The sequence below is a fragment of the Panthera uncia genome, chromosome B4, assembly GCF_023721935.1.
Source record: "Panthera uncia isolate 11264 chromosome B4, Puncia_PCG_1.0, whole genome shotgun sequence".
Taxonomy (NCBI): Eukaryota; Metazoa; Chordata; class Mammalia; order Carnivora; family Felidae; genus Panthera; species Panthera uncia.
In genome coordinates, this window is record NC_064809.1 from 129,230,667 (window position 1) to 129,248,696 (window position 18,030).

Consider the following 18,030-nt stretch of genomic DNA (forward strand, 5'->3'; position numbering starts at 1 on the left):
CCCCCCCCTGGCGGTTCTGGCCAGAAGTGCAGCTCCAGAACCAGGATCCTGAGGACCCACGGCGGGCGGTGCTCCGGCAGCTGTCTTCAATCAGCCAGCGGCTTCGAGGCCATGCCCCTGGGGTTCACAAGGGGCTCCAGAGTTGCCAGGCAGAGGACATGATGGGAGGGCCCTGTGCTTAGAGCTCTTCTCAGCCTCATCCACTATGCGGGCATCATGCTAACTGGGAACCAGAGGGACAACTTGGGCCCCCTCTAATTTACCCGGCCCTGCACCACACACATGCCATCAGTCTGTCCTGGGCCAGCACTACCCGTTCTCAGGAGGTGCCAGAAGCCAGGGGGGGGACAGCCTGCTAGTTGCTAAACAGCTGGACAAGGACCACCCAAAGCTGCTCCAGCCACAGTGTCGGCCCTCAGCTGGAGTCAGGAGGCCAACAGCCCAAGGTTGTGTGGGGACCAGCACAACGGACAGGCCTCAAGGGGGGAGGGGGGCGGTGACACCTCCCCAGGACACACCCCTGGACTGCCAGCTGTGCCAGAACTCACAGACTTGTAGTCACGGGGGTCAGAAATCAGAGATTAGAGCAGCCACACCACTGCCCACCACCGTGGGGATCCCAAGGCTGGAGAGCAGATAACACAGGGTAGAGGCTGAACCATCCTAGGCCAATGAAGGGTCCCAATGGCTTCCCAGCCGGGCAGCATTTCACCTCTGCACGCCCACGTCCTCAACCTTGGAAAACAAAGCTGGGGGAGCAACTAACCAGAACCTTCCTCAGGGTACATTCCCATGTTCTACCAGTTTCAGTGCGGGGTACCCACCCCCCGCAGTGTCAAAACCCGGCTGGTTAGAAAAGAACCTCAACAAGCCCCAACTGGAATCCAATCCCATGTATCCCATGTGGATTAGTTAACTAAATTACTTATTCTTACACTCAAAGCCAGGGTTGGCCCTGCCATGCCCACCAGAACTCCAAAGCCAACAGGGAACACGAAATCCTCACTGCCTCCCTCCCCGTGCGGTGTTACCACCCAAGCTGTGCAAACACAATCACCCTCCACAGCAGAGCCTCACCGGGTGACAGGACACATTTGCACAAAGCCTGCCGCCCCAGGCCAGTTTCAACAATTCAGGGGCAGACCTGGGCTCCGCTTCTAGCTCCCATCAAGCCCCACCTGCTCCAGGCAGGGGGCCAGATAAAATGGTAGGGCAAAAAACATGACATTTTGCTAAGGAGCCAAGGGCAACAACTCTCAGAAAGCACAAGAACCCTCCTGTGGCCACAGTGGCGCGGCCAGACTGAGAAGCAAAACCAGAGGCAGGGGGTCACTGGAAAACTAGTTTTATTGAGATCCCACCAGCTGCGCAATCTGCTCCTGACGTTAAGCTCCTTCTTCCTTTGCAATTCGGTCTTTCTTAAGTGGTCCCTGTGGAGAGGCGCAGGGGGCAAGGTTAGAGGGGGAGGAAAGAAGCTGGGCACGAATACCCCCACGTATGGAACCAGAGACCCTGCACTGGCACAAGCTCAGGACCCCCAGGAGCCAGTGCAGCTGGGCAGGCTGACGGGAGACATCCCCGGGGAACCATCCCAGCCCCAGCCAGAGGGTAGCAGGGTCCGGGTGCTCACCATGAACGCTTTCTTCTCCTCCACGGTCTGGAATCGGCCATGGCCAAACTTGGAGGTGGTGTCGATGAATTTAAGGTCAATCTTCTCCAGGGCCCGCCGCTTGGTCTGCACCAGCAAGGACTGTAGGCCAAGACAAGAGGCAAAGGTCAGTTACAGTTCACAGGCCCCTCATCTGCGAGGGCAGAGGATCGCCAGTCTCAATCACAGCCCCTCCAGAGCCAAGAGGAACCCCCTTCCCACACCACCTCTACTGTAGCTGGTCTTACCCAAGGATCTCCCCCTGGACGCCAGAGCGATGTAGGAAACACATGAAAACAGAAGCAGATAGCTGGGCCAGGCCAGACCGAAACTCCTCCTCCCAGAACTTCAAAGCTCACGTTCAAGGGAAGGCCAAGCCCTGCCCCCCATTTCTTTCAACTCCCCTCAACGAAGTGTGGCCCTGTGTCCCCTATCGACTCCTCCACCGGAGGCCCAAGCCCCGCCTACACCCTGACCACCAGGAAGGGCCGCCAGCCTCACCTTGCGAAGAGTGAGCACTCGCTTCTTGGTTCCCACCACACAGCCTTTCAGCATGACAAAGTCATTGGTCACTTCACCATAGTGGACAAAGCCACCCTGGAAAGAGCAAGGCCATCAGATCAGGACAGAGCAAGTGTAAGGCTAGAGACTGATCAGACAACACACAGGACTCCTTCAGATTCAGGTGCTCCCCTGCCACCTGCCGACCACAGGGCTGTTCTCAGAAGGAAGGCAGCAAGGAACGTTTCCGCAGTTGGACTCGGGCGCTGTGCCCAGCGCTCATTCCCGAGCCTCATCACTGAACAGCTGGGTCTGAGATCCCACTTCTCACCAGCCAGCCCCAACCAGGGCATTGAAGACGTGCCATTTACAAGAACAGACGGCTGGATACGGTCTGTAGGAGACCAGTTAACAGACTGAAAACACAGCCTCGGTGAGTCAGCCAGGACACGAGAGCACCAGGGTCCCACCCCACAGGTGAGGTCTGGCGCAGATTCACAAAGAATGAGAAGGAAATCCCCGCCGGAGCCAGGACTTGAGGCTTTGAGAAAACAGTTCTCGTTGCTCACCAGAGGGTTGATGCTCTTGTCAGACAAATCATAATCAGTGGAAGCATTGTTCTTGATCAGCTTGCCATCCTTGATGAGGTAGCCCTGGCCAATCTTGTAGATCTACATAAGGGATGGACCGGAGAAACTTAAAAGGAGAGACAGACTCCAGGAAAGCAGCTATCGCCTCAGTCCTGGTGATGGGGCACCCCAGGCTAGGAGCAGAAAGAAAGGCCGGCTGGGCCTAAAGATACCGCCGCGTGTTGGAGACAGTGGCCCCCGCAAAACCTCAAAGGCAAAGGAAAGGCCAGACGTGGCTCTCATCTTTGGTCACCCGAAGGGTCAGCTGCACCAGAACCACCTTCGACGGCACCTTGTAAACCACCGACGTCCACGAGCCAAAACCGTGCCCCATCAGACAAGGGGAGCAACTCCAATCCAAGTGCAGTCCGGAAGCTCCCGCACAACGGAGCAGTGCTAACAGGAAGTGGAAACTGCACTCCCAACACTGGGCTCGTCTCTCCCCAGGTTTAAAGTCTCCGTACGAACCCCCCTGGCACCTCACCTTCTTGTTGATCTCAGTGCGGTGATGGTAGCCTTTCTGCCCGGCCCGAGCCACAGAAAAGGCGACTCGGGCAGGATGCCAGGCCCCAATACAGGCCACCTTGCGCAGCCCTCGGTGGGTTTTGCGGGGTAGCTTCTTCGTGTGCCAGCGGCTGGTGACCCCTAGAACAGACACAAGCTTGTTACCGGGGTGTCGAGAACGCCTGCCATTGGCCCTTTCCCACTGAGTGCCCAATCTGAGTTCACTCGACACTGGAGTATGGACAGTCAACACCCACATGGACCAGGTGAGTGAGGGACAGGAAGGCTGAACATACACGTGACCCTCTAAGTCCTCTTATTCGCTCCAGTGGATCACCTGCCAAGACAAGACGTAAACCCGTTCTCAACTCAAGAGGCCTCGGAGAACCGGCCGTGCACTAGAATGGGAGCACGTGCACCTCACGGCATCCACCAAGTTCTACACCGTCGGAGGCTGACCCAATTTCCGAGTCCCCTCCGCCTTCTGCAGTGAGCTCCAAATGTAAGGGTTCAGACGTATGGCCAGATCGCCTCCAGTCCTCCTACCTCCCTGCCACTTGACCACAGGGCTATTCCCAGAGACAGGCAGGGAGGAAAGTTTTTGCCATCTTACTCGTGGGACGTGCCCAGCACTCCTTCCAGGGCCTCGTCGCCAAAGATCTGGACCCGAAACCGCATCTAACCACCACTCGGGCCACCGCAGAGCTCACCTTTGTAGCCTTTGCCCTTGGTGACGCCGATGACATCGATCATCTCGTCCTGCCCAAACACCTGATTCACAGGCACCTGCTGCTCCAGCCTCTCACGGGCCCAGTCCAGCTTCTCGGCCACCGTGCCTCCGTTCACCTGGATCTCCATGAGGTGGGCCTTCTTCTGGCGTAGAGGGAGCAGGCGCATCTAGGAGGGAATTGGTACGGCTCAGACACCTGAGCTTCAAGCTCTCCTCCAGTGGCAGAACAGTCTGGCCACCTTGAACCGCACGTTTCTCCACTGGCAAAAACGAAAAGGCTCCTTCCTGTATTAAAATCCCTACTGGGTACCGTTCCCCTTTTCAATTCTGATGCCGGAGTTCACCATCAGGATGGACTGATCCTTAATACACATGGGCCACGCCAACACAAGCAGACCTAACCAGATCCTGGGACCAACTAGCCCTACGTTCCTGATCATCATGCTTTCTGGTGGCTTCCTTCGGCGTACTGCCCCTCGTTTACCCTGGCCATCTATCTTGGCTCTACTGACCGTCAACAAGCCACTCACATTGTGGGAGAGTGGAAACAGCACCTCAGTCAAGAGAGAAGCTGCAAAGTTTAGGGAAAAAAAGAATTCAAACCTAAAGCGTTTCATTAAGAGCGGCCCAGTGCTGTCCTATGGAACTCTCTTCAGTAACAGACACACACTACAAATCTAAGCTAATATGGTCATCTTAACCACCCTGAAACTGAACAATTTAACAATCGGGGGTGTATACCCAGAATAATAACTCAAGCAAACTGCAGAGGACGTAGTCATTCTACAGCCAAAGGGTCACGGCAAGTCAGATTTGAAGCGCAAACAGCCAGTGACCTACTACTATTTTCAGTCAAGCATTTCACAATGTCAAAGAATCACTAGTTCCTTCCACCACTTTTCCTAAAATGGGACACGGTTACCCAAATAAAAAGCCTGGAGACACAGCGCCCTCTGTTGGCGACAGAAAAGCCAACCCTTAGGCCTGGAGGAACTGGGCTGCCTTCTCAGGTTTCGACTTTGCCTGGCCTCGGAAATCCAGGGCAGGTGCCACACCGTGTTGCTGCATCACTTCAAGCAATCCCCAGGCTGCTCACTGGCCCATCCATCCAGACATGTTTAAGGAACTGGAACCAATCTTACCATCCCTCCAAAATCCCTACACGTTCCGTTTGAGGTGAGCAATCAAGTCAGAAGAGAACTAGGGGGGGCTCGGTTCAAGTAGGACTCCATCTCCCTAGACAGGAAGCGCTGGCGCAGTCCCCCTCTTGCGCGTCCTGCCGAGTGCTCACCTGAGTGTGGGCGATGACGCGGATGACCTGGCAGTACTTCTTCATGCTGCCGAAGTCCTTCTCTAGTTGCTTCTTGCCATCATCATCCTGCCACTTCTTGCAGTACTTGGTGAAGGCCTTCTTCTTGGACTTATGCCTTCAGGAGCAGAGCAGAGTTGGGGAGGGGGCGGGGCGCAGGCCTTCATCACTCCTCCAAGGGGTGAGCGGAAGGCACACTGGCACCACATAGGGACGGGGCTCATTGCCGGCTTCTAAGGAGCCTTTTCCACCGGCAAGCGGAGCCTGGATGGAGCTCATCGGGCAGAGCCGAGCGGAGCTGAGCAGAGGTCCACAAAGTTAATACAAGTCACAAACATTCAAATACTCACTAATTCTTGCTCCGACTTAGCCATTATTAACCCGACCACGCTCCCAGACGGAGGACTGGGGGAGTTAGGCACCATCTCAGTTTCTAGCCCTACTCTCCATACTTCCCAGCAACCAAAAGAACACGAGAACTACTGAGTTCTCAGTCAACACCCACTAAGCTGAACGGGAAGGTCTAGAGGTGCTGCTCAAGGTCTGTCCCCAGGAACTGTTCTGCTCAGGACACCAACTAAACCGGACGCCAGAGCAGTTCTAGTTCCTCCCCTGCTAGAGAGAAGACCCGCACAGGTCCCCTGACCCACAGAGCGCATAGCCTCCTCGTCCCTGTCCCTTACCAGTTCTTATAGAAGCGCCTTTTACACTCATCACTGATGTGTTCAGCGAAGATGGTCTTAAAGGTACGAAGGCCTCGAGGGGTTTCCACGTAGCCCACGACGCCCACAACCACCATGGGCGGGGTCTCCACAATGGTCACAGCCTCCACGACCTCCTTCTTGTTCACCTCTGTGGAAGAGAGGGCGGTCAGACGGGAGGGGGACAGCCAGAGTCGCCGAGGGATTATGACGCTGCGTCTCCAAGTGCCCACTTCAATTAAAGAACGCAACGTGCTTGAGGTAACCAGAAGTTTGCAGAAGTGGGGCCCTTATCGGCAACCTGGACTCCCAGGGGCCAACTTCCCGCGTGCGTTTTGTGTTTCTAACTCAAAAAAGTATCAGGACTCTAAGGCAGTGCGATTTTTCTTCACAACCAGGGACACGGGCAATATTCAGGCTTTTAGAGTTAAGGCTCACAGGGACGATCTCCCAAATTGGCATACTCCTATGCTGTGCTTTTAAAACTTACTCACGTTAAAGTTCTCAGACTTCAACACGTCTCTCCACCTACAGCAATGCCAGCCATCTACAGCCTGAAACACCGATCCCACAGAGAGGGTCTGCCCCAACTCCAGTCCGTCCCCATCCTCGGCTCCTAACCACCACCCCCCACCAGCTCCGAGGATGCAGCCTGTACTTACTGGATCCTGGCCTGTCGACCTCCCGCACGATGTGAGTCATGCCGGCCTTGTAGCCCAAGAAGGCGGTGAGGTGGACGGGCTTTGAAGAGTCATCCTTGGGGAAGCTCTTCACCTTCCCACGGTGTCGGCTGCTGCGTTTCCGAGGCAAGAAGCCCAGGGACCCATGCCTGGGAGCGGAGAACTTCCTGTGAGACTAGGAGGAAAACAATCCACGTTAGCACTCTGGCTCATCTAAGTAGCTCACTTCTGACGCCCAGCGTGCCTCAGTTGAACGCTGAGTCCACACCAGCAACCCCATGAATAAACATGCTAATGTGCGGGGCTGGGTTCACTTGCTTAGAGGGCCACACATCCTAAACGAGTTCTATCTTTGCCTCGAAACCTCATTTCGTAACCCAAGCAAACGTACTTTCTTCTCTTAACAGGACTAAGACACACAAGGTGGGGGGGGGGGGGGGTCATTAAAATCACTTCACAGGTGGCTTTATGGTCGAGTCAGCAACAGTTTGACCACAAAGAGACTTCTGGGACAAGCGGCTGGCACTACAGGTTCCCCAGGCCGGACTGATAACACGTAGAGGCCACCAGAACCCGACAGAGCCAAATCAGAACATGACAATCAGCACAGAGTCTCTGTCCGCCCGTCAATAAGTTCATCATCTGTGGTTCCTCGGAACTCCAGAGGCCTTACGGTTGTACGAACCGTCCCACCCATTTCAGCCCGAGGCCTCGGCACCCCTACCCCAGGCTCCCCTCCCGCGCGCTACTTGGATTTCTGCACCTCCCAGGTTAGCACGAGTAGTGCCTGGCGACCCCACTCAAGAGCCTCCTGGCCTACGTGCTCAGACTCTAAACCGGATTAACACTAAATCGGGAAGGGCGAGATCCGGAAAATTATCTGGCACTTGAGAATTTTCGGGCTCGGGGCCTCCAAACCGGAGCCAGGCCCAAGGGCTTTCGCCAGCCGCCTGGCGGGCCCCAGGTCAAGCACAGGCCTCGGGTCTTTCCAGAAATAGGCCTGGTTGGGGATGTCGCCGAGTCCCCCATGCTCGTCGAGCAGGCCCCCGGCGCCCGCCGAGTTGGGATGGCGGCGATGCGCCGCGGATGGAGTCGTGCCGCCGCGCCAACAAAGAGGGGAGCGCCATGATAACACATACCATCCCGCCGCCGAATGCTGCCGGTAGAGGTCGGGGCTCTACCGGCGAGCCATTTATAAAGCCCCGCCTGGCTCCGCCCCTTCCGGCGTGCGAGCGCGCGCCCGCGGCGGACGCCGGGTCGTGGGGCGGGTACGGGGCGCCCTTTCCACGCACGCTCGTCTTCGCCCAGAGTTCGTTCTGAGCTGGACGTCCGTTTCGGGGGCGGGGATTAGAAACTATACGGCGAGCGACTGGGTTCAAACTTAGCGAAGCGCCAGGGAAACGTTGGCAGAGAATTGGGCGCAACGACCGTTCAGCGCTAGGTAGCTGCCAAGTTGGATGACACACGCCGTTACGCTGAAGCTAAATGGCCGCGTCTGGTTTTTTGGGTTTTTTTTTTTCATGTGAAATGCCGTCCCCTCCAGGATTGAATAACCCAGCTGTGGGTTTCAGCGCCAAAGCGCCTTCACACGTGACATTCCCTTTCCGTCCCACACGGCGGATCCGCGGTGTTGGCCGTTTGGCGGGCAACCGACTTGGGACGCGTTGCCCCGCTCCCACCCGTTCAGAGTTGGAGAGAAAAGACCGAAAACCGGGCTGCCTGACTCCCAACCCAGAGCTGCTTCCGCGACACCAACTTGCCTTTACTGCTTTCTGATTTCGGACACCCGTCCCTCAAGCCCCGTCTGGGCCATGACTCCGGGTGTCCAGGTGCTGTGGCCCGCGCTCGCTTCTGATGGTCAGCGAGGCGACAAAACCGCCTCACGACCTGCGGTCACGGGTCCAGCTGCCCAACCTCCCTGACTCGCCCTTCCAGCCTCAGGAGCCCTTGCTGATCTCCGCCTGCCTCCCCCCACCCACGGTGACCCACGAGCTTCCTATTGCTCCCCCTGCTTCCAGGCTTGCCTCTCGAAATCTTTTTAAGAATCACATGTTAAAGGGGCGCCTGGGTGGCGCAGTCGGTTAAGCGTCCGACTTCAGCCAGGTCACGATCTCGCGGTCCGTGAGTTCGAGCCCCGCGACGATCTCGCGGTCCGTGAGTTCGAGCCCCGCGTCAGGCTCTGGGCTGATCTCGCGGCCCGTGAGTTCGAGCCCCGCGTCAGGCTCTGGGCTGATGGCTCGGAACCTGGAGCCTGTTTACGATTCTGTGTCTCCCTCTCTCTCTGACCCTCCCCCGTTCATGCTCTGTCTCTCTCTGTCCCAAAAATAAATAAAAAACGTTGAAAAAAAATTAAAAAAAAAAAAAAAGAATCACATGTTATCTTGTTACTTCCCGTGGCTCCCTGTTGTTTCCTGGGGATTAAGCATTAACTCCCGAGGCTGCCCCCCAAGGCCTGATACACCCTTTTTGCTGGGGGAGGACACGCACACTGTCTCCCATACGTCACCTTGCACCTCCATCCCACCTGGTCCTGTTACTTGATTCCGGACCTGGCCATTGCACGCTCACACCATTGGTTAAAAAAACATTTCATCTTCACACCATCCCTTGGGGGGTCGGGGGTGGGGGGCGGCGCCGATTTCCCTCACTGGAAATAAGATTTCCCTTCTGGGAAATCTTTGGGGCCAGATGTGTTTCCAAACTCAGCATTTTTCATGTTTTAAATAAATCATGCAATATGGTGCACATACTTATGTAATCCTCCCCAAACTCTTTAATGAGACACATTAATTCTGTAAAAATATAGATACAGATATAGATACCTTCTTATGGAGTGGGATAAATATAAACGGCTTCACATCGGTTCAAGGCTGACTTTGCTGCCTAAAAAATTCGTCGGTTTGGTTTTTGGTATCCAGTGGCTTCTGTTTTTAATTTCAGAATTGCAAACGAAAGACTATGACCCATATTGTCTGTCCCCTCCTATAGAGCAAACAAAGTTTCAGGCCAAGAGGAAATAATTTGACAAAAGTCACACAATCAATGAAGGACAGGGCTCAAGTCTGACTCCAGCTTCGGTTTTCACAGCATCAGACTTGGTGTCCAGTAACCCCCTCACTGGAAACAGCTCTGGGCCCCCAAATCATTCACTCAATAAGAAATATTTACTGGGGGCACCTGGGTGGCTCAGTCGGTTAAGTGTCTGACTGGCTCAGGTCATGATCTCAAGGCTCGTGAGTTCAAGCCCCGCCTTGGGCTCTGTGCTGACAGCTCAGAGCCTGGAACCTGCCTTGGATTCTGTGACTCCTTCTCTCTCTGCCCCTCCCCTGCTCATGCTCTGCCTCTCTCAAAAATAAACATTTTTGAAAAGTTAAAATGGCGAAGAGAGTTTAAAAAGGTTTGACAATGTCACTAAAGGTCCTAGACAAACTATTCTCCCTAAAAGGAATTCCTTCCTTACCATCAAGGGAGAAAAGAGAGCATCAAGAGACTTCTGCCATTCCATTCGTGCATACAGCTCACTGGGTTATTGTCTTGGGCCTCAGGTTCCCCATCTGTCAAATGAGGGATTCGTTCATTCATCTAACAAATGTGTGCTGTGCTAAGCCTGCTCTGCCTAGCCTTGTGCTCAGCTCTGCAACATAGAAATCAAGCAGACGTGAAGCACCTGCCCTGGGAGAAACCAGTTTGCCGACATCATAACTGCACCAGAGGCCTGTGCAAAATATGATTGGAATACAAGAGAGGACTGGTGAATCCCTCCCCCCTCCCCCCAGGTCGTGGGCTTCTGCTGAAGTGATGTTATTTGAATTGGGCCGCAAAGGATTTTTATTTGTCAGGCCAAAAGGCAGCTGTCCAGGCAGAGGGAACAATGTGTACAAAAGCACAGAGAATAAAAGATCTGCTCACGGACTGCTTGTGGTTTGATATGGTCCAGAGAGTACGGGACAGTGGCAGGAGACAAGCTTAGGAAGACAGAGTTCAAATCCCAGCCTAGAATCTAAGGACACTTCATCCTGAGGGCAGCGGGATGCGCTAAAAGTGTTAAAGTACCCGTCAAGGTGGGTGGCCTGGGTGACGTGACCAGTGTGACCTGTAAGGTAAACATAAAGGAGCCAAATCAAGAGATGGTTAGGATGGACAAGATCTGGAAACGATTGGCATGAGTCATTGGAGGTGGGATGAAGTAAGGAAGACACGAGGGCAAGGATCACGGTATCCATTACGGAATATTGGGTAAATACGACTTTTACAAGGGCAAGATTTGTAGGTTTGGGATTCTTTTATAGGGTTAAGCGTATCCTTTCTCCTTCCAAGAACGTGTCTGAGGTTACATACCAGAACGTGTGCAGCTAAACAAGAAAAAGGTAAGCAAATGAGGGAAGGGAAAGAAAATGAAGCCAGAAAGGGATCACACGCAAAACACGCATCATAGAACTCTGTGTCTGTGCCCGAGTCGTCCTTCCATTTGGTTCCGAGCCTCTGTGCAGCCAGATAAAAAAGAGAAATATGATTAGGAGCACATTTCACAATATCCACATGATGAAAACAAACCGGTAAGTAGAAGGAGTCCGCTGTGCCTAAAATAAGGCTTGAAAGAAATTTCTCTGGGGAGACAGAGAAATGTTTGGCTGAAGGGCCAGCATGGGATGTAGTCGGTAATGCCCCGGGCGTCCTCCCACAGTGAACTCACAGTGGCTATGTACACACAGCGCAGACCAATGAATTCAAGGTAACACACCAGTACGATCCGTATGAGCGCTTTACGAGAGGCCGGAACAAAGGGGTTGGGTTACCTGATCCCACATTGCTAGTTTCATCCAAAGATACAATCCAGAGCCTGGTGGGGCACCCGGCTCGCTCAGTGGATAGAGCATGAGACTCTTGATCTCAGGGTTGTGAGTTTGAGCCCCACATGGGGTGTGACGCCTACTTAAAACAACAACAACAACAAACCCAAGCGCATCTGGGTGGCTCAGTTGGTTGAGCATCTGACTCTTGATTTCGGCTCAGGTCGTGATCTCACATTTCGTGGGTTCAAGCCCCACGTCGGGCTCTGTGCTGGCAGTGCGGAACCTGCTTGGGATTCTCTCACTCTCTCTCTCTCTCTCTCTCTCTCTCTCCTTTTCTATCTACCCCCCCTCCCACGCAGGCTCTAAACAAACAAACAAATAAATAAATAAAATCCAGAGTCTGAAAAGAAATGGATGATGTTATTTACAAATGGCCCTCCATCGCTACTGTTTTTTAAAATGGAACTTCTGATAAGCAGCAGAGAAAGGTCTCAGGCTTTGCTCAAATACCTAACAGGCAGATATTCTGTATGGCCAGGTAAAGCTCTAGGTGTGGACTAACCGTAGTGGCAGGTCAGGAGGACCTAAGCAGGAGCCAAACAGGGATCACATGATGTTTCAACGTCCATCTCTCTCACCGGACCGGAAGTTTCCTGTAGGCAGAGACCATATCCTGTTTCCATGTTCTCAGCACCCAGTACAGGGCCTCGCACAGAGGTCTGGGCCACATCTGTCAGATGAGGGCATGAACCCCGGGGACCCAAACTAGAACGTCACAGTTGTACTTTCAAAGGCTCCCTCCCTTGTCCCCTTGAAACAATAATGCCCCCTCTTTGACATGAGCTCACACCCCGATCGTTTGTGCTGTCACTGATTGTTGCAAAACCACCAGGCCCAGATGAGAGGGTATTTGAGCCAGAGGGTCAGTTAATGTGAGCTTGTGACATGAGCACCGCTCGATGTCCCCGAGGCAGGAGCCTGGGCACAGAGGCTCTGGGCCATGGAGGCCCCACGTCCCCGCTCCTCCACCACCGGCTGTCAGGATGATGCCCCACAGGCTGGCCATGGGGGCGTGGCATTTCCTGCCCCTTCCCCTGTGTGGTGCAGGCCTGGTGAAGTTCTATGCCCCCCTGCTGGGGCTGCAGGTGACCGTAGCAAACATGGCCTCCCACTGCCTCTCAGTCCATCTACTGGGCCTCTGTGTCCTGTGCTACAGTAGCCGGCAGGTGGGCCGGGGGTGAGGCCAGGAAGCTGTGCATAAAGTTGCCACTGCCTATCCAACGGGCCTTGTGGCAGCCACTGACCATGGCCTGGGGCTGGGGCCCCCAGCAGCTCACCATCCTGATGCACGGAGCCTACCACCACATCCCATGGCTCTTGTGACACTTCAAGTGGGAGTCCAGCCTGGTCCTACTCTCCATAGCCCAGCGGGCCTCCTACAGCCCTGCCAGCCTCCACCAAGAGAATGACAAGGCCTTGGAGCCGCCGCTACGAGCCGTGCTGCCGCAGGTGGCCATGTCCCTGCTGGTCTGCTGCCTAGACAGGCTGTGGGTGGCCGTGGGGCGGGTAGGCCAGGCCATGCTGGGCCCAACCTCTAGGGTGGGCCAGGCTGTGCTGGGCAGAGTCCAAAGACCTGGATGAGGTCACTGCCATCCTTCCAGCCATCCCCATCCCTGGCCCTGACCCAGCCGCCCGGAGCAGGCTCCCACCGGCCTCCATCAGCCTGTGCCTCGTGTTTGGGGACAAGGACGCCAGTGGGCGAGAAAGAGGCCGTGGCTTTGGGGCCACCGAGGTGCCCGTTAGCACCAGGTTCCAGAACAGCAGGACAAGCAAGATGGCCTCCAGGTGTTCAGGCTGGGGGACCTGGTCTCAGCTCTATCACCACTGTGTGTCTCTGGGGAGGCTCCTTTACCTTTCTTAGGCTCAGTTTCCTTTTTCGTAAAAATTAGACAATAGGCCTCTAGGGAGAGGGGATATATACAATTGGGCCATTTGTAAATTGTAGAGTGTTCTTCCTTCTTTAATGACCCTACCAGAATGTATAAGACCTCCTTGGAGACAACTTACATATTCTATCAAAGGATATAAAAAGAAGACCGTGATAAATGGAGTGATGTAGTCAGCTCATGGATCGACGGACCTAATGTCTTAAAAAATGTCAGTTTGTCTCCAAATTAATCCATACAGTCACTGGGATTCCAACCAAAATCCCGAGGGATTGTGGCAGGGGCTACTCAGAAACAGATTCTAAGATGTATATAGAAAATCAAAGTCCTGGGCATGCCTGGGTGACTCAGTTGTTTAAGCATCTGACTTTGGCTCAGGTCATGATCTCGCGGTCCATGGGTTCGAGCCCCACGTCCGGCTCTGTGCTGACGGCTCAGAGTCGGGAGCCTGCTTCGGATTCTGTGTCTCCTTGTCTCTCTGGTCTCCCCAGCTCGTGCTCTGTCTTTTGTGCTCTCAGAAGTAAATAAACATAAAGAAAAGAAAATCGAGGTCCTTGAAAATTTAGGGCTTTTTGAAAAAATGAAGCCAAGATAGGGATTTACTTGACCATATATTAAGACATACAACCAAAGCACAACAGTAAAAACAATGCGGTAGTGACACAGGCACAGAAAAACAGGCAGATGAATGGAATGGAATGTAGAACCCTAGACATAGGCTGGGTACACACGGAAACTCGATACATGAAAAAAGTGACATCCCAAACCAGTATGAAAGCATGGATTATGTAGCAGAAGGGGTTGGAGAAATTGGTTCACGACAGGAAAAAATAAATACATATGGACCTTGTAGTGGATTGAAGGTGTTTCTCAGAAGATATGTCCACCTGCCAATGCGGCCTCATTTAGGAAAAAGTCCTTTGCAAAGGATTCTTTGAATCAAGGATCTTGAGATTAGATCATCCTAAATCAGGATGGGCCCTAAACCCAATGACTAGTATCTCTTTTTTTCAAGTTTATTTATTTTGAGAGAGGCAGAGACAGCACAATTTGGCCGGGGGGGGGGGGGTGCCAGGGAGAGAGAGAATCCCAAGCAGGCTCCGCACTGCCAGAACAGAGCCCGAGGCAGGGCTCAAACTCACGCAACTGTGAGATCATGACCTGAGCCGAAACCAAGAGTTGGACACTTAACCGCCTGAGCCACCCGGATGCCCCTGATGGGTATCTTTATAAGAAAAACTAAGGGAAGGAGAAACACAGAGGGGAGGGCCATGCGAAGAGAGACACAGATTAGCCAAGAAATGTCAAGGATTGCCAGCAGCCACCAGAAGCGTGAAACAGCTTCTCCTTCAGAGCCTCCAAAAGGAGCCCACCCTGCCAGCATCCTGATTTCAGACTTTTCCAGAACGGCGAGAGAGTAAATGTCTGTTGTTTTCGGCCACCAAGCTTTCGGTAACTTGCTACAGCCGGCCACAAGAAACGAATACAGACCCTTACTTTGCGTCTCAGCTCTATACGTAAGGTCCAAAAAAATTTGAGGCGCTGTACCAATGCGGATGGGTATTATTTATGTTATTACAGTGATTTGTATGTGTCCAGTTGCATTTCTTAGCCTCTGGGAAATAGCTGCCCTTCACTGAGGGCAGAAGAATCTTTTATTTCATTCAGTCAGTCAACCCTTTGAGGAAAGCACTCTTCAATCAGCTCCATTTTAGAGCTAAGGAAACCATCCCGGAAGAACTTAGTAACTTCCTGGGGTGCCTGGGTGGCTCAGTCGGTTAAGCATCCGACTTCGGCTCAGGTCATGATCTCCTTGTTCATGGGTTCGAGCCCCACGTCGGGCTCTGTGCGGACAGCTCGGAGCCTGGAGCCTGCTTCGGATTCTGGGTCTCCCTCTCGCTCTGCCCCTCCCCCACTCATGCTCTGTCTTTCTCTAAAATAAACAAACATTAAAAAAAGATTTGCCGGTGCAGCCACTCTGGAAAACAGTATGGAGGTTCCTCAAAAAATTAAAGATAGAACTACCCTACGACCCAGCAATTGAACTACTAGGCATTTATCCAAGGGACTCAGATGTGCTGTTTCAAAGGGACACGTTCACCCCCATGTTTAGAGCAGCACTATCAACAATAGCCAAAGCATGGAAAGAGCCCAAATGCCCATCGACGGATGAATGGATAAAGAAGATGTGGTACATAGATACAATGGAGTATTACTCGACAACCAAAAAGAATGAAATCTTGCCATTTGCAGCTATGTGGATGGAACTGGAGGGTATTATGCTAAGTGAAATTAGCCAGCCAGAGAAAGACAAAAGTCATATGACTTCACTCCTACGAGGACTTTAAGAGACAAAACAGATGCACATAAGGGAAGGGAAGCAAAAATAATATAAAAACAGGGAGGGGGGCCAAACAGAAGAGACTCCTAAATGTGGAGAACGAACTGAGGGTTCCGGGAGGGGTCGTGGGAGGCGGGAGGGGCTCAATGGGTCAGGGGCACTAAGGAATCTACTCCTGAAATCATTGTTGCACTATACGCTAACACTTTGGTGTCAATTAAAAAAATAAAATTAAAAAAAAATTGACCTATTAAAAAAAAAAGAATTCAGTAACTTCCTGAGGTCACACAGCAGAATTCGCACCTTCAACCGCTAGCCTTCACATCCCTGTTCAGAATGAGCTCTTTCCAGGGTTTCTGTGGCACCTCCTTCACTGCCACCACTAGCATGGAGGCGTCAGGAAGACAGGCTCTACTGAGTTCCCTGCTGTGTCCCCAGGCCAAGAGTATATATGTATGTGAATACGATATGTGTGTATATATGTACATATGTGTGTATATACATAGATATACGTGTGTGTGTATACGTATCTATTCATATATACGTATATATGCATATATGATCCTATGAATGACATCAGATGCCAGTGTCCCCTTTTAGACTTCTGCCTGTGCTATTCCCGCTTGTTTGCTGTTTACAGAGCCTGCTTGCCTCCCAACCCTCAATGTTAAATCCAGGCAACTGTCCCCTCCTGCCTGGATTACTGCACCGGCCTCCAGGAGCATCCTTTTTTCTCCTCCCCTTGCTCCTAAAATCCATCCTCCGCCCTGCAGGCGGCGGGGTAAGATCTCACGCTGTGAATCAGATCAAGTTATTCCACTGATTAAGATCCTCCACTTGGGGGCGCCTGGGTGGCTCAGTCGGTTGAGCGTCCGACTTCGGCTCAGGTCATGATCCCACGGTCTGTGAGTTCGAGCCCCGCGTCAGGCTCTGTGCTGACAGCCCAGAGCCTGGAGCCTGCTTCGGATTCTGTGTCTCCCTCTCTCTCTGGCCCTCCCCCGTTCATGCTCTGACTCTCTCTGTCTCAAAAATAAATAAAAAGAAGAAGAAGAAGAAGAAGAGGAAAGACCCTCCACTGGCTTCCCATAGTATGAGGCCGGGGGCTGGGTCCCGGCGCATCCCTGAGTCCCCCGGGGGGAGGGGCCCCATCCAGACCCCGAGGGGCCCCATCCAGACCCCGCCCCCCATTCCACCTGCTGCCCTCCCTGCAGCAGAGCCTTTGAACCTGCTGCTCTCCCTGCCCGGAACACCGGCTGACTTCCACTCACTCTTGTTAAACCATAAATGTTAAGAGATGATAAAATCGCGACTCTTGTGCAGGTATAAAACGAACATATATCAAAGATTTTATTTAGTGCATTAATTAATGAGAGAACTAGACAGATGCCACAGCTGGTTCAAAGGAAAAGATGCGGAACCACACATTCATATGGAGTAAAGAAATGTCGAAATGACTTTACAAACAGATGTAAAATTGACTTTCTCCGGGGGGGGGGGGGGGTGTCCTTCCACTGGACCGGATTTATTTGCATACCTATAGATAAGGGTTATTTTCGTAGCTGCACTTTATCTACAATCCACAGAGCCATAAAACAGTTTCACAGCAAAGAAGAACCTTTTAAACTGCATCAAACTAGATAATCCCCCGAAGCTTTGAGCATGTCAGCAAAAAAAAAAAGGACAGCCAGCGATCTCGTTTGCTTGTTCCAAAATAAATGTTTGGAATTAAATTTTTCTTCCACTCTTCAGATTGTACCTTATACATTACTTCTTGGGAAGCCTCCTCCAATCACCTGATGGTACAATCTGGTCTCCCTCCCCTCCTCAGACCTTATCCCCCATGGTGGATTTTATTTATTTGTTTGTTTGTTTGTTTGTTTAGTAAGCTTTAGGCCCAACCTGGGGCTTGAACTCAAAACCTGGAGACCAAGCGTCACGCGCTCTACCAGCTGAGCCAGCCAGGTGACCGCCTCTTTGCAGATTTTAAATGGTCACTGTCAGCTGCTTTAAAGAGGGTGCCTCTCTGTCTTGCACAGCACCGAGCACATAGGCAGGTTTCGTAAATACTTGTGGATGAATGTGCGGTGAGCCTGTTTGTTTGGGGGATGTGTAAATATTATCAGTGGAGCCTCAGGTTTGGACCTCCTGGGTCCCTCTAACCAAAATGTATTTCTCTTCCCTGGGGGAACATGAAGGTGAGAAGCCCCTCCCCCCAGAACCCCCAGCATTTTCCTCGTTTGACCAGCTG

At 52.7% G+C, this 18,030-nt stretch overlaps 1 protein-coding gene and 4 non-coding genes across 5 annotated transcripts; all 5 read right to left on the bottom strand.

The window, feature by feature from the left end:
• Window positions 1-1,329: 1,329 nt before the first annotated feature.
• RPL3 (ribosomal protein L3) lies at window positions 1,330-7,932 on the bottom strand. The gene is made up of 10 exons (XM_049626390.1): window positions 7,842-7,932; window positions 6,685-6,877; window positions 6,005-6,173; window positions 5,304-5,439; window positions 3,993-4,179; window positions 3,263-3,423; window positions 2,719-2,820; window positions 2,150-2,245; window positions 1,631-1,750; window positions 1,330-1,430 (listed from the first exon to the last, which is right to left on the bottom strand). Exons 1-10 carry the CDS (start codon window positions 7,842-7,844, stop codon window positions 1,386-1,388), a joined length of 1,212 nt encoding a protein of 403 aa, XP_049482347.1. The 5' UTR covers window positions 7,845-7,932; the 3' UTR covers window positions 1,330-1,385.
• Window positions 2,363-2,456, bottom strand: LOC125920556 (small nucleolar RNA U83B). The gene has a single exon (XR_007457134.1). It is a non-coding gene; the product is annotated as a small nucleolar RNA U83B (small nucleolar RNA).
• LOC125920557 (small nucleolar RNA U83B) lies at window positions 3,851-3,943 on the bottom strand. The gene has a single exon (XR_007457135.1). It is a non-coding gene; the product is annotated as a small nucleolar RNA U83B (small nucleolar RNA).
• LOC125920561 (small nucleolar RNA U82P) lies at window positions 5,440-5,494 on the bottom strand. The gene has a single exon (XR_007457138.1). It is a non-coding gene; the product is annotated as a small nucleolar RNA U82P (small nucleolar RNA).
• Window positions 7,286-7,349, bottom strand: LOC125920539 (small nucleolar RNA SNORD43). Its single transcript, XR_007457118.1, has one exon. It is a non-coding gene; the product is annotated as a small nucleolar RNA SNORD43 (small nucleolar RNA).
• Window positions 7,933-18,030: the final 10,098 nt, after the last annotated feature.

Coding starts and splice junctions, on each gene's coding strand:
- RPL3 (XM_049626390.1), bottom strand. Junction 6,174..6,684: donor GGTCGACAGGCCAGGATCCA/GTAAGTACAGGC, acceptor TCTCTTCCACAG/AGGTGAACAAGAAGGAGGTC. Junction 1,431..1,630: donor AGGAGAAGAAAGCGTTCATG/GTGAGCACCCGG, acceptor GCCTCTCCACAG/GGACCACTTAAGAAAGACCG.